Source organism: Aplidium turbinatum, chromosome 10, assembly GCF_918807975.1.
Source record: "Aplidium turbinatum chromosome 10, kaAplTurb1.1, whole genome shotgun sequence".
Lineage (NCBI taxonomy): Eukaryota > Metazoa > Chordata > Ascidiacea > Aplousobranchia > Polyclinidae > Aplidium > Aplidium turbinatum.
This window is the reverse complement of record NC_137481.1, coordinates 7,962,475-7,986,291: the sequence shown is the minus strand read 5'-3', so window position 1 is coordinate 7,986,291 and position 23,817 is coordinate 7,962,475. Positions and strand designations below refer to the sequence as shown.

The 23,817-nt window shown below is 38.4% G+C and overlaps 1 protein-coding gene across 1 annotated transcript; it reads right to left on the bottom strand.

The window, feature by feature from the left end:
• Positions 1-496: 496 nt before the first annotated feature.
• Positions 497-18,770, bottom strand: LOC145778182 (uncharacterized). The gene is made up of 18 exons (XM_082589620.1): positions 18,670-18,770; positions 17,743-17,843; positions 17,232-17,406; positions 16,165-16,214; positions 15,737-15,846; positions 15,188-15,290; positions 14,965-15,068; positions 12,791-13,071; positions 12,447-12,646; positions 12,006-12,114; positions 11,666-11,839; positions 11,164-11,552; positions 10,683-10,874; positions 10,437-10,552; positions 9,648-9,738; positions 9,089-9,210; positions 7,989-8,088; positions 497-6,271 (listed from the first exon to the last, which is right to left on the bottom strand). The coding sequence occupies exons 1-18, from the start codon at positions 18,725-18,727 to the stop codon at positions 6,161-6,163; spliced, it is 2,586 nt and encodes an 861-aa protein (XP_082445746.1). The 5' UTR covers positions 18,728-18,770; the 3' UTR covers positions 497-6,160.
• Between the last annotated feature and the right edge of the window lie 5,047 nt (positions 18,771-23,817).

Below are 23,817 nucleotides of genomic sequence, written 5' to 3'. Positions count from 1 at the left end.
CTCAGTAACCGGCCCTGCGTCAGTGGTTCAGCCTCTCCTGGTATGCGATACCGGTACTGCCTGGAATAACCTATCAAAGGCTTTGTCAACACGAGGATAAAGATTCTAAACCAAAAAAGCAACACTTCGAGTTTATGTCTTACAGGGACAGGGCTTAACAGAAATGGGAGCTAGATTTAAAATGGCAATTTGTTTCATCGATAGGGAGTTGTGTAATAGCTAAACCTTTGATAGTGATATACAGCGTTACACGGATGCATGAAAACATACACATTTCTGTGAGACAAGTGGTTTTAAAATTATTTCCATTCTTTTAAAAATAATATTTCACCCTCCGGTTCCAATCTCAATCGCTCTTCGACCAAAAGCTTGATATCTTTGATAATGCAATGTCTAATTGTCTATGTGATAGATCGGTAGAATTTAATAAATAACACCTCAATTCTAAACAATGCTCATGACCTGTCTACAATTTCAATGACTCATATGACAAGGATTCAGCATGACTACGCTTTATTGCAGGCAAACCTCACCGGCCACTACTCAACACAACAAAGGTTCACTATTTTACATTAATTTAAGGTCTAAAAACGTCTAATGAATGTAAAACCATAAACTTTTGCCGGCTGAAAGTGGAAAACAATCGGTTGATCAGCCAGTAAGAAGTGTCGTCCACAAAGACTCAGCTTCTCACCGGAGTCCACTGCGTGAAGAGATTTTATCAAAATGTGCAATAACTGGACGAAATAAGGAGTTGGAAGCATAAAAATTAAAAGATTTTCGCAAAGACTCCGATATTTATGGGGAGATTCCGGTCACAAAAATAAGCATCTGTAGTTTAACGTTGAAAATTCTCACGCAGTGGAACGATTTCTCATAGATTGTGACAAACAACCCCACAAAGGCGGACGCCGTTAGATTCCCAGCTACGAGAAGTAACATCGTTTGCACGTCATTTCAACGCCTGGCGACGTTGAACGAAAGCAAAAAAATGGTAAATTTGGTAGCTGGGTTCATGTTCGCTACGACTGATTACTACACGGCAAAACTCCGGATAAAAAACGAAGCTTTTCGAAGATTGATACAACGTTAAATCACTTTGCAACTGTGTTTCGCGCATCACGACACCAAGAGCTTCATTTTCTACCCGGTAAAAGTTATTTAAGCAGTGATACACGCAAAAAAACACACTTTGATAGTAATGAGATGGAAAAAACAACAGGCAAACACGAAAATCACTGCACACATTGGAATGAGAGGTTCTGATTTTTCCTGATTCGCCATCCTAACATTTCAAGTTGCTAAAATCTCTTGGAAATCAACTGTTATAGGGCCTTTCGGTAAAAACTTCTGCAGGTCTGCAATTGTTTGTAGTTTCGCAAAGTAATGATGTGCGTTCCCGGATAGCAAAATTCGTCATATTTACATTGATTAGGAGACCTCTGCAGACGTTGTATCAATGTCAAAATGATGGATTTTCCTGTCTGGGATACACAACAGGTTGGTGAGCTGCCTTGCAGGCGAAAGACTAATTGCAAAAAAGATACGGTTTGCATGGGCAATAACAGAGAAAATTAAAACGTAGGTGACATCAATGTTTGGATTTTGTTTTACTTTTTCATGGAGTCGCTACACTTCTGTTTGCAGGCCCGAATAAGTTGTTATCTGATAAACGATTAGCAACATCAAAAAAACTAAATTAATTCCGTTCTATGCTACCCGACCACGCACATCAATCAAATACAGCATGCTTGTTAGTTCCACTAAAGCCTACTACGAAGAGGGAGCAAATAACCAGGCTAGCAAAATGCGTCCTTTTTACATTGATTCAGTGTCTGCAAACGTTGAATCAACGTAAAAACAAACGATTTTGCTGGCTGGGAACAGACCGGCATCGATTTGGCTACAACACTCAAGTGACGAAAGATTGGACATACAGATGACAAATTAATAGCGATCCAAGTTAGTCCGCAAACCCAAAGAAAAAAACAGACAATTTACATCAATTCAACGTCATGTTGAATCATCAATAAAAAGTTCATTTTTTAACTCTGTTAATGCATTGCTAAAACAATGTTCACTTCATATCCAGCTAACAACACTATGTATTGAAATATAAGGCATGAGGTTAATTTTTATACAAAAATCCATTTACTTGATGAGTCCATAAAAATTCTGTGCGAATCTAGTGTCTAGGTTATACTGCATTAAAATACGGGGTGACGTCATTGACAAATACGTACCGTGACATTCACAGACAGCAAATCGACCGTTTTTACATTGAATCAATGTGAAAAACGGTTGATTTGCTGTCCGGATTTCTCCCACAAAAAATGACATCGCTTTACGTGGCTTCAACGCTGAATATTTTCACAATAAAATGTCACTTTTCAACAAGATCCTTCCGTGAGTTTAATCTAACATTGCAAGTGACATGTTCAAATCTCAGAAACTACATATGGAAACAATACAGACATCTGTGTTGCAAATATAGTACATGCCAAAAATTCCTTTCTCAACAAGCGAAATCCGCCAGTTTCACAATGATGCAACGTCTGCAGACGTTGTACAAATGTAAAAATTGCGCATTTTGCTAACTGAGTCGCTAAAAAAGTAACGTACAATGCAGTTCCGATGTATCATTACAAAACAATTATGTAACGACGCATGATTTCTTAAGTAACCCAGTGGGTCATCATGCACCAACCCAGCCAGAATATCAGTCCTTTTAACATTGATTCAATGTCTGCTGACGATGAACCAATGTAAAAAAGAATTGATTTGCTTGCTGGGTAGAATTGACCAAAACAAAACAGCGACTACGATTAGGTATTAAAAGATCAAATGCGTTGTACGTACAAACAATAATACTAAGCTAGCAAACCGTGGCTACGCAAAAGCTACGCACGTGGTGACGTCGTGTTTCTAACCTTCCGTTGCTCTCAACGTGAGACTTACGCAATTGATCGTGTTTCATGCAGGAGAGTTATCATTAAACATGAAACAAGCTCCAGTCGTGATAAAAACATTCGCAACTACCGAACTATGACAATTGAACTCAACGGAACGCTGGCTTCCACGACGTAACCTGTGTGGCCTGAGCGCACCGGCACGAACGAAATTGAAAATCACAGCAAAACAAACTGTGGCATGTTAAAAAATGAGGATTCGAAAGAAAAGATAACGAATTAAAGACCCATAGAAGCAAATGGAATACGACAAGTGAGTTTTTACAAGGGAAAGTAACAAATTACAAGTGCTACAAATGAAAATAAAACTGCATCGAAAGACAACGATTTTTCACACGCAAGGCTGCAAACTAAATGAGATGCGATACATCGAGAACAGGAAACAAAACGAAATTTTTTTTTACTCGCCTTTTTAGGGCGAGAATTTAGCTGATTTTGATTAAGCTCTCTTGGGCCGCTTCACAGGGTCACCACAAAAATCATTATAAAAACCTTCTTGGTAAAACAAACTACAAGCACACTTCAATCTAATTTCACTCTAAAACTTGCAAAAGAATTGTCGTAATGTGTTGAAAAATTTTCTAATTATGTTCACCAACAACGTATCATGTTACGCAAGTCTCTCCAAGTAATGATGTTGATGTTAGCACTACCCAGACGGCAAACCAGTCGTTTTTTTACATTGATTCAACATCTGCACACTTGAATCAATGTAAAAAATGACTGATTTGCTGTCTGGGTACATACAATTTTTTTGGCTTGGCATAACACAAATTCTAATAACGTTAAGCAACGTTAAACGGACGGAAACGTAACGCTATCCATGCTTAAACCACGAAACCACGGGAAGGTAACTTAAAAAAAAATTGTAGCAACAGCAAGACCAAACGTCTTTCAGCTACATGTTTTAAAACAAACGCAATTCAAGGATTAGAATAAACGTCGCTTTATTTTGATTTGGTGAAAAGAATTTTCTTCGAGAAAAACATGCTTACACATGAAGGCACTTTTACAACAAGACTTATTATGATCAAAAAATCGTACAATGAGTTGTCGCCAGAACAAGCGGAGCAGATGTACAGAAGCACACACACAAGGGAAACAACGAAATCACAAACAACAAAGAGAAAAATCAGTCCTATCAAATATCTTTGCAGATTGTCACGCAAAAAGGCAATTTGGTTCTTCTTAAATCTACCTTATAATTGAGAACTTGACAATTGGCAGTTTGAAACTTCATAGCAATCAAGTGAAGATAGCAAATCAGGGCTGTTCACATTGGTTTAACGTTACAATACGTTAAACTACGGTATGCCTACACGATTTTTTTATCGCTAGAGGTATGTCACAAACGCATATTGAATCAGTGAATAAAAGGAATCTTGTGCAAGGTTTTAGTTTGTGTATTGCAATGTGATTCTTTGCTTTGATTGCTCTGCTGCGGCTCCTCTGGACCTAACAAGTCGGTGGACAGGAGAAAATCCGAAATCCGCCATTTTTGCAACGTCTTCAGACCTTGAATGTAAAAATGACGGATTTTGCTGTCTGGTGAAGACGACGACACGTGACCTGATGCCGATTAAATATCCCAACGAGCAAGCCGTTCTGTTTTACATTGATTCAACGTCTGCAGACGTTATATCACTGTAAAAAAGAATGGTTGGGACAATACGGATGTTAAACACCCTGGGTTGGTGTAAACGATGCAAGATGTCAGTTCAAAAACATATCCCGTCATGCCATGGTACAAAACAGATCATCTCTCGAGCCTACTACGTGATCAATTCATTTGTTAGTTTGTTTTCCAAATTGGGAGCAGCGGAAGAATTGGCTCAATGCTTTGAAAGAAGCAATTTTTGTTTGAAATTGAAAACAAAACAATTGTGAAAGTTGAAAAAGCAAGCAGGGGAGGGTTTTTTGAGCAAATCCATTTCGAGAAATCAAAGTCGGTTCATTTTGTTCCAAAGCAATCAAAGACATTTCTTAATTTTTTTGTAAACTTCACGCTTTTCATGTAACACCATGTTTGTCTTATCTACTGCACTGTATGTTACGTAGAAGAGATGAAGAAACGTCTGCAGACGTTGAATCAATGTAAAAAAACGACTGATCTACTGTCTGGGTAGATCTTTGCTAATGTATAAATCGATTTGCAAATCAGCCGTCACATTTGACACAGAAAACCTTTCAAACACGAAAAAATGAAATTATCAGGAATCAGAACTTTAGTCAACATCCCAAACAGCAAAGCAGACGTTTTTTGTACTTATTTTACGCCTGCAGACGTTGAATCAAAGTAAAAATGACGAAATTCGCTGGGTTAAAACAAAATCTGGCTGTTTTTTTGGATAAGTAACATTTTTGTCAATATTAAGGCTCTCACTAGTTTTTTGTTTACATAAATGCCTGAAAAATCGCCTGTTTGAAGATACATAAAATCTGCTTACGTACAATGGCAAACATGCCCCAGTTAGGGATGAATGGAAATGATACAGTTAGGGGTGAAGAGAAGGAAATGACTTAGTTAGGTGTGGAGAGAAATGATACAAAGGGTGACAAAATCATACGGTTCCGATACGCCTAACATCAATGACATTTGAACTGAATACAAATCCTTGGTGGTTACTTAACATAAAGATAAATGCAATTACGTTGTTGCAATGAAGACGTTTTCAAAGACGTTCTTTGAAGATACTTCCAAACAGTTACAACGGCTCAAAGAATCAAGAAGCTTTGGCCAATTTGAAGATCTTGTTCACATGTTGTTGTTTTTTTTTTTTTTTTGTAAATTTATCAGTTGATAACGTAAAATGATTGGAGTTCAGTGCAACAGATCGAGAATCGTGAAGAGAAATTTTTTAAGAAACTGTAGAACTTTCTGCTATAGCAATCGGTCCGATCGATATTGTGGTCCAGAAATTCGCGAGGGGGAGCAGGAAAGCAAACACTAGTGTAAGGCAAATTAATTATCACAGTCAAGCTAAGAATGTACAGCGTTGTGCTATGTCTCGATCGTATTAGTAAAAAAAATCATGAAGGGTAAAAGTGGCAACAACAGAGAGATACGTCGAAAGAAAGATTAAAAGCAACAACATTGAACTGACAAAAACACTATTCTACGAGGCCGATGACAAGACTGGACAACAACATGCAATGGATATCAACAAACATAATTCGTCAATGCTGCGCCTCTACGACACCGCGCGGCGATTCGTCGTCGTGCTTCTTGAACCAGTGGTGGCAGCAGAAGATCGCGGACGTTGACCGGCATCGCCTCGACAAATCGGGCAAGTGCGGTTTCTCTGTAAAACAAACAAAAACACTGAAACCATGCGATGCCGAGTCAGAGAAAGCTTGTTCGCTACAAATCAACTCCACCTTAGTTAAAGATGTTCTATCCCAACATTGATACAACGTCTGATGACGACAGACTTCAACAAAAAAAGATGCATTCTCTCGTTTGACGGAAAAATCCCCTTTCTCGTAGATTGTTTGTTCAAAGCCCACAAGTACGATTTGACCCGTACGCAGGTTCATTCGTGAGAAAAGAGTGGCAATTCAGTGAATGAATCACTTTCTTGAGAGCGTTCATCAGAGTCTGACGTCACCAAACACAAATGTATACATTGATTCATCAGTCGGCGACATTGATTGAGCAAAATTAGTAGAACCAGACGCTCTAGTGTGGTTACTTGTCAGCAAAACCACCAGTTTTTGCATGAATCAATGTAAAAAGATAACTGGTTTGCTAGCAGGGAACATAATGCCAACAGAAGTTACCCTTTTTTAAGATGTCTGTCGACGCTGAAGCGACGTGAAAAGAAGCTTTGTCAGTTGGGATAAAACACTAAAAGAAACCAAAAGTGCCATACACTGAAGTGGGAACTTTATGTGAAGAATTCCAACTAGCAAAAGTTATCGTTTTACATCGTTTCAACGTCCTTAGACACAGTAACAATGTAGCTAAAAACAACAAGTTTTTCTAGCAAGGTTATTAATAAGCGTACAAATTAGGTACAAGAAATAATTTATGTCACTTGGGCTACTCACAAGCAGAAAAAGCGTAACAATGCAGCATACCAATCACTAGCCGTTGGTACTACTTCCTCACACCAAACCTATGCATTTTCATCCTCGATGGTGAAATGTTAGACAAACTAACCATTGTGTTTGTCACAATGATGAACCTAATGGTTTTGGTTGGAAATGTTCAGACAAAACAGGAGCGGCTTGAAACGGAAACGTCCGAGTTTGTTGACGATGACGTGTTTTGAATATAGACGGTACTGACGAGAGACGTTTGAATTTTACACTCAAAGATTTACTGTGAAAGCAGCGCTCTCCACCACTTATTTCATTGTACATTCGACTGAGAATTTGCATTTTGGAATAGTTATACAGCGAGCAAAAGTTGCCTGCTGGGAGCCTTCAAGGCTAGCGTTGAGCCTGGTGGCTCGATGAAATCGTGAGCACTGAGTGTTTGCATTGATGACTACGAACAATACCACATCGTGTACAAAGCGTCTGAATTATCGCAAGTAAACTTTTTTTTATATAAAACATGGGTGATTCATAAAAAAAGGCGGTCGCTTTCGTTCGAACATCAAAGAAACAAGCCAACAATTCGATAAAAAGTAATGAAAAAATCATAAGGTTTGCCTGGTTTGGTGCGACCGTGCAAAACACACGTTTTTACCAATAACACAAATGACAGAAAATTCTCAGGAAAACTCTTCACCAAATGGCAAAGGACTTGGCATAGATAAGTTTTTTATGGGATTTTCATTAAAAACTGTTTAATTGCACGTTCAAGTAAAAGCCGAACAGCGAACAATCGTACATTTTTGAAGAGCAGTTTTACAGTACAGTATGTGTTGGTGTCCTCATTCATTCTGTTGTTTTTCATATAGGTCTGTTTTTGTATTATGACGTGGTCCATGAATGAAATTACATGGAGCGCCATACAAATCATTATCATTATTATGGCCATCGAAAAGAGGGATATAAAACAACACTTACCTTGAGCCACCTGTCCACACACTTGGCGTGGAACTCATGATTGCATGGAAGGACTCGGAGAAGCTGCTTCGGTTCCCACTCACACATGCAGACGACGCAGCTAGCAAAACAATATCAATTCCGGTAAGCAAAAGAGACGGATTTTGTTAACTGGAAAGTTATTTTACTTGTGTTAGTGAAGGAACAGACAGGGCATTTCTTTACAGAGCTTCCATGTCAATGTTGCAGTGATGTCAAAAAACAAAAATTTGGAGTCTTGAGTGTAAGGACTTTGTCAAAACAAAGTTCTTGAAAACAACATGGTAACTATTGTAAAGCTAAACAAAATACGCATGGAATAATATTTTACGAGCGTTGTAACGGTATTATAAACAACTTTTCGACAAAAACGTCGTACTGTGAATTTACGGTAACCATTAAATTACATAAATACATAAGAACCGACACTAAAGTGGTTCCTAAACCTGGGGCTTTGCGTCGTTCCCGGCAATAAAATAAGTCTATTATTGAGCAATTTATCCCAACCAACCTCCAGGTGTTTTGTAATAGCAAAGCAAATCCGTATGTTGGCAAAGTGTTAATTTTTGCAAAAGACTTCCCAGACAGATCACAGCCAGAAACAGGAAGTCGTGTTATCAAGCAGAAAGCAAAGTTTTAAACTCGCATTGTTTTAAAGTTCGGAAGCGAAAAGCTTCGACGAACAACAACATTACATCTAAAACAACACAAACAATAATCATCGACACTAACGAAAAAGTTTAACTGAGTTGACACCAAACAACGCGAATCGGCAAAGTGGCGAAAAAACTTGGAACAACAAGACCAGGCGTGACGTCATTTGATTGACAGTTTTCTCACAAAACCACAACACGGTTCATACAAGGTCACCTCAGTGATATGAAGCTTGGAAGAAAATAGATTTTGCGGCAAGTTTTTCTTTATATCTTAGTTAATTTAGGAACTCATACTAAGTTGACAAAATGAGCGTTAACGTTAATAAGCGAATTTCTATTGTTTAGCACTTTCAGCTGCTGGACAAAAAAAGACGATAATGAAATATGATTTTAATGTTAAGTTTAGAGTATGAGAGTTAAACTCACATAGGCTGGTCGCTGCTGTGTGTGCCTGGCTTGTACCGGTATGACGAAAGCTGGTCGATTCGGCCTTTCGACAATCCTTGCGGCTTTGCATCACCTAGTCGTTCCTCAAGATTGAGCAGGGCCTGATGCAAGAAAGAAGACAACTGAAATTATTAACTTCATTTTCTTGTGGTGGAACAGTTCCTTGCCCACCAAGAAAAGCCCTTTTTACATTAATTTAACGTTTTCAGACGTTGATTCAATAAAAAAATGACTAATTTGTTGCCTGGTAAAAGCCATCCGCCGCCTGACCTATCTAAGCAGCAAATCAGTCTTTTTTTTTACATTGATTCAATTGTTTTATCTGAAGACGGTGCAAATGTGAAAAGTGTAATTCGTTGGTTAGGCAGCAAACGGCTCTACCTTTCACAGCATCAATCAACCTTCTCATGATAATACAACAAAGTAAAAGCGTCATTTTTTCGCCGACGATGACAGTTGCTAGAATCATGACGCAATCCCATCACATCAGAGCTTCCGGTGTGGCTGCTTCAGTAAAAACACAGTGATTACACCTTACCTCGTAATTGCTGGCGTCAATTTCATCATCGAGAGACACGTATGGCCGCAGAGTAAGAAAAGGGTTAAACATCAAACTTGGGAGTGTGGGGCTGTGAAAAGATTTAAGTTTTCAGTAACAAACGCACTAACAATTCTCCAGTCTTACCAATGCCCAGCCAGAAAATCTGTCCTTTTTTGCATTGATTCAACGTCTGCAGACGTTGAATCAATGCAAAAAAGAACCGATTTGCTGGCTGGGTAATGATAGGATCATCAAATTTTCATCAACCCGTTTTTTTTGTTATTGCCTGAGCTACACCGCAGCTGGTTTCCGGTGGAAAACAGTGACAACATTTTAGATAGAAAGGTGACAACTCAATAACCAAATCACTTCCTAAAAAAAAAAAAAAAAATACGTTCTACATCTGCAGATAGGAAACACCAAATGACTAAATAATGTAGCATCGTCGTCGTGTGAGCCAATAATGCAACGATGAGGCATACTTACACACACACAAAAAACCTTACTCTTGTATGCAATGTCGGAAAACGTAAAAGCAATGTTAGGAATTTTTTCCTGTACTGAAGACCAGCAGGTGCACAAATATCTACATGATGAAGCTAGGCCATTCTCAGAGCACTTCGCATGTTTACACATTAAAATTGATTTATACATATTACAAAATATTTTTGATTTGTTATCACGTGTTTCTGCAGCAAATGAGAATTGTTACATTGATTCAACATCTGCAGACGTTGACTTAATGTAAAAATACTGACTTGCTGGCTGGATAGTCATCATACTTACAACTGGAAAGCGACAAGGTGAGGCAAGGTGTGCGTCATTGGAGGCATATAGTGAGACATGACGAGAGGGTGCGGATGGATGTTAGGGGGGTGACTTGGGGGAGCCCGTCGCGCGTTCTGAAACCAGGCAAAACCTCTATCTTTATTGGACACACAAACTAACACAAGCACTTCATCCATGCAAACTTATTTTATTGCCAAATGTATTTAAGATGAAAACAATGGAAACTGATAAAAAGCGACTTACTTGTGGAGTCATAGAGTCAACGGACGCATAGTCATGATACATGGCTGGTGGCACAGCTGGTATGAATGATGCCGGCATCGCTACAGCATGGGCCGAGAGCGGAGGAGCTGGGAGGGTAGAATTGGCGTCGACTGGATCTGTCCTTGACACATCTGACGCCACAGCATGGACGCTAGGGTGATATTGCATCGGCTGAAAAAAATTACAAGCAATCGCTAGCAACAATGACCGGTACAAAAAGCAGTACTTCACAAGTGTAGATACAAAGTGACCTGTTTTAGCCTGATGCTCCAGCATGAAGCTAAAAAGGGCGTTTGTATCTACACTTATGAAATAAACAACGATCATGCTGCTAAAAGCGAAACTCAATCTATCATAGGAAACAGTTTATTTACCCATACATGATTGAACAGTAGTAACATGTAAGCGCAAAAACATTAAATTAGCCTTGTATTGAAATAAAACAATAAACATGATTTACATTCACCAAATGTTGTCTTCTGCTTGGAAGGTAACGATTGGGCGTCACATCTGCTGCACCGCCGCCAGTGGCCAGACCATACGATAGCAAATGGTTCGGTGGAGCAAACGGGGTTTGTCCGAGATTTGGTTGGGGACGCTGAAGACCTGTCTGTCGTGTTGATCCCATATTCAAGTTGTTGTTGCGTACGCGATGGACGCTATTGCCGTGCTGAGTGAACATCAACTGCTGGCTTGGCTGCACGATGTTGGGGGGCCTGTGAGGGGGATTGACGGTAGGGAGGGGGTACAGGTTTCCACGTTGAGCAGCAGATATGAGAGGGATAGCTGTCGCTGAAAGACGCTGGGAAAAATTCTGATCATTGTGACCGCCGTGTCTGCTTCTGTTGGCTGAAATACAAGAAAAGATGTGTCAAGCAGTAAGAATAGAAATATTACTTAATTCAGATACATTGATGACATAAATAGGAAAAATGATCGGGAAAAAGCATTTAACTTTTTACCTGGCTGCGGTTGCCTGGACATCGGGATTTGGTGATGGGGAAGCGGTGTGGACGGATACAGATGTCGGTATTCGTGATACGAGAGTGGAGAAATTTGCGGCTGTTGTTGTTGCTGCAAGTTCATCGGTGGCCTGTTACACGTGGTCAGGACCGGTGCACTTTGAGTGGGGAACGCTACGACGCAAGAATAAGGTTTAAGCAATTCAACATCCATCGCTGTACAAAAGGGTAGCTTTGGCTTGACGCCCTCTACAACATTCATGCAGAATCTCATTATTCTTTCATAAAACAATTTTCCTACATGATGCAATGCAAAATCTTAATTGAAACAAACGCATACCAACAACTCGCGGTGGTATAGGACATTGCAAGGTGTGGGTTCTGCTGTTGCTGTACACAGGGAAGGCAGCCGATGACACGGTCACAGGAACAGACAGCGCACTGGTGTACTGAAATGCACAAGATGAAAAATGAAATGTTATCATTAATTTGATCGCAATAATTCGCTGATGCATTAAAAGTTTGGAGAAAAAAATTGCAGTTTCATGACGAAGCCCCCTGGTTACTAAAAAAAAACAACATTAAACAGCAAATCTGCAAAGACAATTGTAAATTAATTGCTTGGACACAAAACGCAACATTACTTAAAAAATTTAACGAGACAAAATAGAATCGACAGGCATTTGAACTGGGAAGGTACTAACATTAGGTCTTTTTCTATAGCAGTACATGCTAAACTAAGATACGAAATCATAGAGCAAGTAACTGATAAGGACTGAACCTGCACTCTGTCCAGTCCAAACACCAAGGGCTGGTGTGGAGGGGTATCCATATGAGTTGTCATGGCAGCGTATGCTGGATGAAGACGCCTTAATGATCTTCGATGTGTTCTGGAGCCAGCATCATTAGAAGCGTGCAGTGATCGCTCGTCGCATCCTGGCATGCGGGTAGGATGGCTCCAACGAACAGTGGGTTCTTGCCCTATGAGTTAAAACGTGAAGATAGTCAACATATGTTTAAATAGGCTTTTCGAGTATAGCACAGCTGTTTGTTTGTTAAAAAAAATCAAATAAGAATTTCTCAGTGCGACACCTGTTCAACAAATAAAAAAAATTGTCAACCTACTTCTGCGATTTGTTGTCGACGTCGAAACACCAACATCTTCATTGAGTCCTTCATCGTCTGGAGAAAGATGTTCCCATTCCTCTTCAAGTCCTTCGACTCCAGCATCAAGTAATTGATCTTGGTATGGACTCATGGCATCCTCGTTTACAATCTCTTCAGCCAAGATCTCCATCTCAGGAGAGTTCCCGGGTGAGGAGGATTCTAGAGAAACTTGTGGCAGTTCTGAGGAAGTCACTTCGTCTTCTTCGATAGCAAGATCCACTGACAGATCGGAAAACAGGCTGAAAAAAGAAGGCGAATTTTAACTCGGGTTGTCTAAACTCCTGATTTGCGCAGTCTTCTGCAATATCGCAAACACCTGCCTCGACCAGTGTAAACGAGCAAGTAGGAACTTGTGCAGCGTTATAACAACTACGGAAGAAGCTACAACATCATGTCATTGTCGAGCAATCTCATGCTGAAATATAGACAGAGAATGAGAGCTGTCACTCTACATCAGTGGTTCCCAACCTTTTTTTGGCTGTTACCCTAATCTCCACCCTGAAGTGAGCCAATTACCCCCACGATCAATTTTCAAAAACAAAAATGTTTATTGCTATGTATTTCAAAGGGCTAACTATGACAATCAAAATGCAATACAATACTGAATACAAGATAACAATGCGTGGTAAACATTCAATGCGAAGGTCAGGCCTGGACTTCAGGCGCCAGCTTTGTGATCCTGGGCTTTGTGGTAGGCTACTGAGGACAATTCTTGTGTCGCTTTCGACATCCTGGCGATTGCGCTTCTTTGTCTTCCTTCCCAAGACAGTTAAAAATCCTTGTTCACAGCGATACGTTGTTGAAAAAGATGTCAGGATATTTAATGCCCGTGTCGCTAATGTTGGTGCGTCCTGGAGTCTGCTAAACCAGAAGGTTTCTAAGCCTTTCCCATTGAAATCAAGTTTCAACGCTTTGTTCATTCGGAGAGTGATAAATTCTTCTTTGGCCGAAAAGTCGTCATCATCCACCTGGCTGTCATCACATGTGAAGGGCTCAGTGCACCATTGAAAACTAGCCGTGTTCAAATTCGGAAAGTAGTTGTCCATCTTCTAGGCTAGCTGGCCTAAGTGGTCAGCTATGTCCTTCTTCAACGCCGCTGTCAACTCAAGTCCATTGCCTCCGAGATATATGTCAAACGTCTAAAACTGTGCTTCTTCCAACTCGCTTGTTCCACAATTTAACCTTTGCGATAAATGCTGCTCCGGCTACTTTGGTGTCGATCACAGTTACATTCTTGCCTTGAATTAAAAGATTGCCTTTGTTCGATTCACCAAAGATATCAGCCAGGTAGCACAGCTGGGAAATCCACTGTTGGTTAGAGAAGTATTCAGTCAAGTCGGACTTCTTTTCTATCAGAAAAACATGGACAGCCTCACGAAGTTCGACCAGGCGGGTTATCCTTTGCCATGAGACAGCCATCGTACTTCTGTGTGGTACAGTAATACTTCGTATATTTCTCCCATCTTCTTGCACAGTTCCTTGTAAAGACGACTGTTCCATTCCTTCGCTTTTATAAAGTTTACAACCTTCGGTCTCGTTACCCGCCGAAAACAGGCAACTTACCCCCCGGGGGTAATTTACCCCCAGGTTGGGAAACACTGCTCTACATGAATGGCCAACTTGGAAGTGCTTCTTATGCTGCCACCAAGCTACTTGAGAGTTCGAGACTCAATGACATGAGGCAGTCCATACCATCGACTGCTTCATGCAAGCCGCAACTGATTTACTTTCACAAATCCTGAGTTTGATTGAACATTCAAGTTTTAACCAACAGGATGTATAGAGAAAATAAAGAAGACTCATGCTGCTGTTAGATCATGACGAATGACAGCCTTTCGATTTTTTTCCCTTATTTTAAGCAGAAAAAACCTGTCTTACACATCACACATTGTTTGGGTAGATGTTTTGATTATTATGCAATATTAAACAGCGGAATGGCCCGTTTCGGTGAGTCCGATTCGGTGAGTCCGATCCCTTAACGGGGGATTTTTTTAATTTTTTTTTAAATTATCGGGTACCGTAGCCTAATTATCATTGCCGTTTTAGGGTTTAGGGGTTAGGAACTCACCGAATCGGACTCACCGAATAGTAGCAGACCCATTAAACAGACGTCTTAAAAACGCAACACTTGCCTGTCACTATCGGATTGTTCGTGGTATCGTAAAAGCTGGTTTGCTTCGCTTTCCAACAACTCATCGCTGTAGCCGTTCAAGTCCCTCGCATTCAACTCAGAAGCCTTGAACATAATAAGGTAATAACACATGAGAACGTGAGCCTAATTGTTGCCGCAGTGGCTTGCATGTAAATACATGGCATTGTGCTTTGTGGTTATCAACTGAATGGTTTCTGATTTACATTTTGCTGTCTTCTTTCCGCCACGGGATATCTGGTTTCATCATCAGCTGATGCGCTTGACTTTGACGACAGAACCCGCTTTTTCATGGCAGAAACGCTGCACCTGGACAACAAAAAACACGTCGTTTTAAACACATTATTTTGAAATAAATTATAGACATTCACAATATGTTAAGTTCTTATTGCCCAAACGAGACACTGTGTTCACTTGTGTGATATTCACAGTTGGGTAGCATACTGTTTTCTAACCAAGCACCTGCTTTTACTGTTTTAGGCTTTTACTATCAACTTTAACTACAAAACGAAATATTCGTTAAGTTTGACAAAAAAGCACAGTTAATAACGTTTGCATCATTATCGAAAAAAAAAAACAGTCAAACGAAGCTTTCCTTAACAAGTTTACACAACAGCCGAACCGCAGAATAAGACATCGTAGATGCATTCAGTTCCAATGAAGTGGCAAGTTTGACGTGAAATGATAGAAAGCGTTTTCTCATTTTATGACAATTTTGTTTCGGAGGCAAGTCAACAAATCACGGACAGGCTTACCTGATGCCTCGGTTTTCTAACGAGAGGTTTCCTTGTTGCGCAAAGACACTGGTACACTTCGCTTCGTTACAAGATGATGTTCTCGGCCGTTTTCGAGTTGGACTTTCAGACTAAATTAGTGAGATGTCATTACCCAGACAGTAAAATAAGTCATTTTTACATTGATTCAACGTCTCACAGTGTTAATAAATTTGTAAAACAAAGGGGTTTAAGATAAATACATCAAACGTCACCACGCTTGATCAGACACTTCGTGCGTACAGCCGTACATACATAAAAAACATTTATTCTTACATTTACAAATTTTGTTTTTGGTGTGCTACAGCGACTCTAAAGAGATATAACCAAAAAAAGATGGTGGGAGTTGTCACACAATAACCTACGAACATACACAGTGGAGTATGCACATGCGCAATGAGTAGGCTTACCTTTTGGGTGGTAGGGCAAGCTGATACGCACATCTGATCAGACATTTCATCTGTGAAGGTTTTTAAAACAAAAATTAATGGATTATTCAAAGTAAATCATTTAAATGGAACCACAGCAATTGAGCAAAATGAGACCCAAAGCAAAGGTTTCAGTCGCAAATGACAGTTACAGGCAGGTATATCGCTGTGATGAGTTTCCTTTGATCTACACATCTGTTGTGCCACAAAGTGCATTGTAAACTTCTTTATAAATCCAATAATACCAGGACGTTTCAGCTGGAAATGCTGTCTAACAATTTAAATACTCTAAAATTTCTACAATCCACACACTGCTATTGCACACTAACAATAACAAAACTGCAAATTAAATTCCGACCAGCCATGTACTACGTTGTGAGATTGCGCACAAACTATAATAATGAGTCACGGTGGTGTGAAGTGACATGTTCCAGTCAGCAAATCAGCTTTTTTAATGTAAGAAAAATGACTGAACAGCTGACTAGGACTAAAGAGTGATTACACTTCGGACGTGTATTATTGGTACAGTATATATATTTCATGATTTGCATACTTTCAATCTCAATCTATAAACGCGTGGCGAAAATTGCACAAGTAAAGATGGGTCTATAGCGCAGAATACAAAACTATTTGGCGAACGCAGGGTAAGTCAAATGAAGATGTTGTCCGCTGTTCTTTAAATTTTTTCGCCCAAACTCTTTAACTTGGTCAAAAGCAGACCAATCCTTGTCATTTATAACTAATCCAAAACCCAATAAGAACACATACCGAGATACTTTTGATCATTTATGCTTTTTATCAATTTTCCTACAGTCTATATTTTGCAAAACTAAATTTCTTTCAGAATATATATAAATTCTTTGTGGACTAAATGCGCAAACACCATGGCAAGAATTAAATGCATACAGTTTTGCAAACTGTTGTATAAAAAGTACGTTTAACAGATAGGTGTTGAATTGATCTACTTTCAACGTACAACAGTTCAACTAGCATTTGAGCGATTACTACACAGTACACAGAGCCTTTGTAAACATGGTAAAGTAACTCACCAGAGCTGACCAATCTCCTACGCGCACATTCTCGTGGGTCAAAAGAAGGAGAAGACGTTTGAGATTGTGTCACTACTGGAGATGTATGGGGGCTTGTAGGGAGTTGAAATACCAACGTAGGTTGAGAATGAGTTGTACTTGGAAAGTAAACTGATCCACTTCGATCATCATCAAACTGTAAGAAGCATAATTGATTTTAATGTAATAAACTTAGATGTTACTGTTTTGAAATGTGTAATCAAGTTGTTAAAAACATTTGGAAAAATGAAGATTTTTCAAAAACTAAGCTGTCACTGTGGTTCCAATGTAACAATGCTTTACTGTAAACAAGCTAGCTAATAGCTATCATACATGTGGGACACATATATACATGGTTTGCGAAAATTGTATATGCAATCTTAATCCCAAACATGAGATTTGAACTAGCAGAGACTTTACACAGGCGCAAAGTATATAACATATGGAAAGAAAAGTGCTGGTTTTATTCTGATCAAAACACATGCAAACCAACCTTTTCATACAATGAAGAAAAGTTTTTATTTGACAAATCAGCGGAACATCTTGGAACATGAGACTGAGAGTTGTCTAAATATGCGCTGCCAACTACGTCATCTGCAATGTAAGACAATACAACGTGCTGATAAAGAAGTTGAACACAAAGTAATAGCATGTATTTCAAAACCTTTATGAACAATTTAAGCCAAACTAACTATTCAATATTCATTCTATTTAAAGTTAACAAGAGCATTATGTAATTGCTAAGTGCTACTACTCTTTCTTTGCACATGTGAAATAAAAATCCAAAATGAAGTTTAGCAATACGTATTCAGTTATTCACTCTACACAAAAATTGATGAACATTATCACTAAAATTAAAATGAACTACCTCCGGTTACTTGTATATAATTATTAAACAGATGCTATTTTTGATAGTCGGATAACATTTACATCCTGAAATTGCAAGGCAATTTTTTTAACCTTCACTGCGTATTACTTTTCTATGAAATATTAATTAATGTGATTGTTACAGTAGATGCTAATTGCTAACATTTAAAATGGGACTGCTTTCTTAGAGCCGCTTCAAGCATGTCATTGTCATGTCTGTATTCAATGAGAAACACTTTTTCTTCAAACTAACATCAGAGACAACAATGCTGAATTTTAAACATATATGCTAACACCTGTTACCGGCACCTAAATTAAAATACAGGTACTGGAATACATAATAAGTTTATTGAATGCAGTGTTTATAGCTACAGCAAAAAATATAACTTCATGAAGCAATAGATGGATTGTTTAAATAAATATGTTACTTGATTCAGGCAAAATATCACTTACTAAAAAATGTTATACTGTATTATATCATAGTACAAGCTTTTTCTACAAAAATGCAATATTCCAGATATTTGACAGTTAACCGGGTAGCGGTAAGCCATACCTTGATTTGTTGAAAGTAAATTTCTTGTATCTTTTGTTGTGCCAGTGGCAACCGGCATAGTGGCAGAGCCAACCAGCAAGCTTCTTCAATTTTTTGAAAGCCACAAACAGGAAAATATCACTATTTTTATATGTCAGAAAAAAATACAGGAATGCTAAGTATTACTAATTTTTAGCTAAGTTCATTTAATCTACAAAATAATAAAACAGTTATTGTATATACAGTAGGGTGATTCATAAATTGATTTTTTTTTTAATTCAATGGGGCACCCTCTTGTATCGTGTCAATACCTGAAAAAATAATCCTGTCAAATTTTTAGGGCAATCGAAAGCATTTTTAAGGTTGCTACCGACTTTGAAAGCTGCACATAATACACAAATGGGTCATTCCCTGTTAACTCAACAGGGTGTGCAAACTCGACCCTCTTAGATTTTCTTGAAATTTACACTAAAGTTTCATATTGATGTATAATGAACACAAAAAAATTTTCAGCTCATTATCTCAAGACGTTTAGAAATTATAGCCCTTCAAAGTCACCAAGGTTCCTCAAAATGCGTTCGCATGTAAATTTTCCTCCATGTTTGGGTCTTCATAACTTTTAATCCAAAGCATTTACAAAGCTGAAAGTTGGTATTCTGATTAAGAAGCAGCCCTAGTTTTCATATCTACTACCAAAATTGCTAATTTCCAATTAGTTTTAGATATAGAACTTTTCAAAAATTGAAATTTTTTACATTTGAAAATTTTTTATCAATTTTTGATGTCCGCTATCTCCCAAACCAATAATCACAGAACTACCATTTTGCATATCATTAATCTATACTAGTTGATAATTAACCCCCATGAGACTGACACCAAACAAATGTGAAATTATTGAAGTTTGGAGGGTGCAAAGATGAAGCCCGAACCATCTTCTTAAATCGTAAACAAAAGCAATCGCAACATTACGTGACGGTGTTAAATCGTAAGAAAAACGAAGCTGAGGTCAAGGCTCCGGGCTGACCACGTAACAGATCTTCTGACTATCCAGCTATAGTCAGCAGAAATAAAAGATTGACACCAAACCTGCCATGGCAAACGGTTCATCTGTAAGGTCAAGAAGGCCCGACACTGGCTATGTGTTTACAAGGCCAGACAAACACACATCAGATTCCGAGTATGACCCCGTAATCGTCCCGTCATCAAATTCTGATTATGACCCATCATTGGATTCAGAAATTGAAGAAGAGCCCCAAGTAGATTGAAGACTCAACGTAGATTGAATGTCTTGCCTAGATAAACTGTTGTTACTGTTATTGCCATTTTATATTTCCATGTTATTGCCACCATTCATTATTGTCATTTCAAGGTGGTTTTCCCTGGGTTGGCCTCGTGCTTCCCACGACAATCTTGTTTTTATCAGTAAACGAGACGGACCAGTGCAAATGGTGAGCCACTGGTCCGGTTGGGTCTGCTACTATTCGGCTAGTCCGATTGGGCTGATCCGATTCGGCTAGTCCGATTCGGCTATTACCCTTTTCGTCTACAGCCCGATTCGGCTAGTCCGATTTGGCTGATCCGATTCGGCTAGTTCCCTATTGGGCTACAGTCTTTAGCGGTTAGTTCCCTATTCGGCAATTTTTTTGAAAATCCAACGATAATCCTTCTGTAATCCAACATCGTTTCTTTTGCATTCCGACAAAGAAAAACAAATTGAAATGAAATTTAGCGAAAAATGTTTGAACTATTAAATTTAACTGTTTGCTCACATAAAATGGACAACGACGTCTTCTGTTTATTTAGAGAATGTTGTAATATCGCTTCTTTTATAGTTAAAATCATCGAAGCTTTAGATGAGTGGGGTTTAGACCTAACCATTGAGATCTTAAAACTAAAAAACGAATTAAATTTATTTTTGAACTATCAATGTTTGCTCAGATAAAATTGACGTGTATCATGCATCGCCGTCTGCATGCAAACTTAGAATATATTAGAATCCTCAACTATTACAAAATTCTAAATCCAACGACGCCTTCTGTTTATTTGCAGTAGAGAATTTTGTATTTTATTCCACAATAGTTGATCTCGAAGCTTTAGATGAGTGGAGTCAAGACCTAACCACTGAGATCATAAATCATATTTATGACACCGGTTACATCCCTAGTGATATGGTACGTTCCATATTCATAACTTTACCAAAAAAAAAACGGAGCAACAGAATGCTCACTCCACAGAACAATTAGCCTTGTGAATTACGTAACAAACAGCTTACTCCGAATCATGTTGATGAGATTGAGACCAAAACTACAATCGGAAATTTCAACAGCACAGTTTTTATTTGTTTCAGACAAAGGGACCACAAAAGGAATTTTTACATTAAAAATGATAACAGAGAAATGTATGTCCGGTTCTTCTGTTTATTTAGAGGATTTTGTATTTTAATTCGACAATATGGTATCTTTTGCATTCTTGCATTTTATCCAGTGTTTACCTTTGAGTGCTTTCCCAGACGGCAAAATCCGTCATTTTTACATTCATTCAACGTCTGCAGACGTTGAATCAATGTAAAAATGACGAGTTTTGATGGCTGGGTTCGTTCAAAATATGTGTTTTACATGAAAATAACAGTTTTCATGATTACCAATAGGGGTTAATGAGATGAAGTCTCAGCCAAAACGTGTCAACGAAAAAAAGACAGATTGCCAAATAGCGTTTGCCATAAAAGATGAAGTTAAAACCTAAGTGGCAGTTTAGAGTAAACCTGGGTTTCGGCGTTACATGACCTGAAATTCCTTTGGTTAGTTCCTTCGTTAGACTCTCAGTTGATGTTACTTGATCATGGCAGAGGAATCGATTAGTACGCAGCGCAAAGGTGAGGTTTTTCTATGATGGCTACATGTTTCAACTAGCTCAATATGCATATAGTCCAGACGGGCTTAAGAAATACTGGCGTTGTTCCCGACGTGATGAGAAATGCAAGGCTCGCATCCACACTTGTGTGGCAACAAATCAGGTAGTAATGTGTGTTATGATGACTATATTTTGATCATTTGAGAAAATGTGCCAAGAAATGTCAAGTACTTGAATTGTAATAATCGCAACCATTGTTCACCTGCATTGACGTTGGACCTGGGAATGCACCACGGACTGGCCTACCCTAATAATTACAACTGCTTTGATAGTGACGTTGTGCTATTACTTATTACTAGGGCAATTTTTTTTACCTAAAAAATTGAAAAATATGACTTTATTTTTTGAAATATATGACTTTGTTTTAAAGCATCAAATTTATGCTAATCTCTAATTAATAACTCGTATGTAAGTTTTTACATGTATTTTGAACAATAACACACTCGAACAACTAACAAAACACTTCTGTTTCGCTTGAAAATCATTACAAAAATGCAAATGTCTAATGCATCCACTGGCGCCGACTTACGGGGTGGCCAGCCACGCCACCCCATAACCTCTATGGCATGATGGCAGCCACCCCGTTTAGGTTACATTACTTACTGCAAATAAATGTAATTTGAACGGACGTTTAAATCTTTTTTTGATCATTGGTTTTCGCTTCAAGTCAACGTAAAGCAAGAGGTGAACCAATACAGTATTGCGAAGAAAATGATTGTTTTTGTCACAAGCATGATACTCGCGTAACATCAAGCAAGCTACGTGAAGATTACGCAACACCTGGCTACGAGTTTTTTCCTTGTTGTTGTTGCGATCGTTTTATTTGTTACTTTTCATAAGTCATTGTTACATTTGTTAGGTTTACAATGGGATTTATTAATCAATAAAATACGATCTTTCCATTGCCTCCCTCAAAAATCTTTTTTGAAAAATTTTAAACTGCTGATAATATCGCTATAAATTATGCCAGCTATAAAATACTTGGAAATAAAATTATCTCGATGATTTATAGCTCCACCTCCTAAATGAATATCTATTTTCAAATTTTATTAAAAAAGTGCAATTTTCGAAACTTTTTGAGTTTTTATTTAAAAAGTGCACTAAGTAAAGTAGCAGTTTTACCGTTCTGCAAATTTACACGTTTACATGATTCTATTCGAGGAAAGCTACACCCCCTGCCAATTTCCAATAATGAAAGCAACCTTTTTCAATTAGTCAAGATTTTGCATTTTGAATTATTTTCCGATTTCAATTGGAGTGTACTGTCATCTACTTCTTGCTTTAATTTCTACTTTGTTATCTACTTCATGCAGTAATAATGTAATATTGCGTGTCAATGCGTGACAAATTGTGAGGCGGGAATTTATTGGTCTTACATAGGAGTTGCTTGTTACATCATAGAAAAAATTACGAAAAGTTGTCCTGTAAAAGTTTGAGGAGGGAATTTATTGGTCTGACATAAGTTAGGAGTTGCTTGTTACATCATAGAAAAAATTACAAAAAGTCGTCCAGTAAAAGTTTTCCCCGACATTCCAGTTTTATTCAGCTTAAAGATGCCACCGAAAAAGCGTTCAACTGTTGCAACTGTTTGATCTATTTGCAAGCAATGAAACAAGATCATTAATGCTTCCAAACGTGGTCTGCATTGTGAAAATATACTTATCGTTGCCTTCCACCACCTGCGAGGCGGAGCGATCGTTTAGTAGTGCACTCAGACGCATAAAAACCTACTTGTGATCTACCATGACGCAACAGCGATAGAACCACATCCTAATTTTAACTGTTTATCAAGCTGAAGCTTAACGGTTACAACTTGACCAGTTGATTAACAGTTGGATTGACAGAGCTGCCGTTCGCAAAAATACTTTTGCCAAATGTTAAATGTCGGAGCGACAACATAACAATAAAATTCACGACATACTTCCTGTGGTTTGTTGTAAAGTTGTTTTATAAATAATCGAGCTACAAATCAGGTGTGAAAAGACAATTGCATCTACGAAACACGCTTAGTAAAAAACAAAAACATGCAGTTTGAAAGTTTTTAGGTTGCCATATTGTGCTATCCGCCACCCCGTGCAAAATTAAAAGTCGGAGCCTATGCCGGTGTCTGATTTATGATTTCAGTGGTTAGGTCTAAACCCCTCTCATCTAAAGCTTCGAGATCAAAATACAAAATTCTCTACCGTAAATAAACAGAAGGCGTCGTTGGATTTAGAATTTTGTAATAGTTGAGGATTCTAATATATTCTAAGTTTTCAT

Coding starts and splice junctions, on each gene's coding strand:
- LOC145778182 (XM_082589620.1), bottom strand. CDS start 18,727: ATGCCGGTTGCCACTGGCACAACAAAAGATACAAGAAATTTACTTTCA. Junction 11,840..12,005: donor TATACCACCGCGAGTTGTTG/GTATGCGTTTGT, acceptor CTTGCGTCGTAG/CGTTCCCCACTCAAAGTGCA. Junction 11,553..11,665: donor GTCCAGGCAACCGCAGCCAG/GTAAAAAGTTAA, acceptor CTTGTATTTCAG/CCAACAGAAGCAGACACGGC.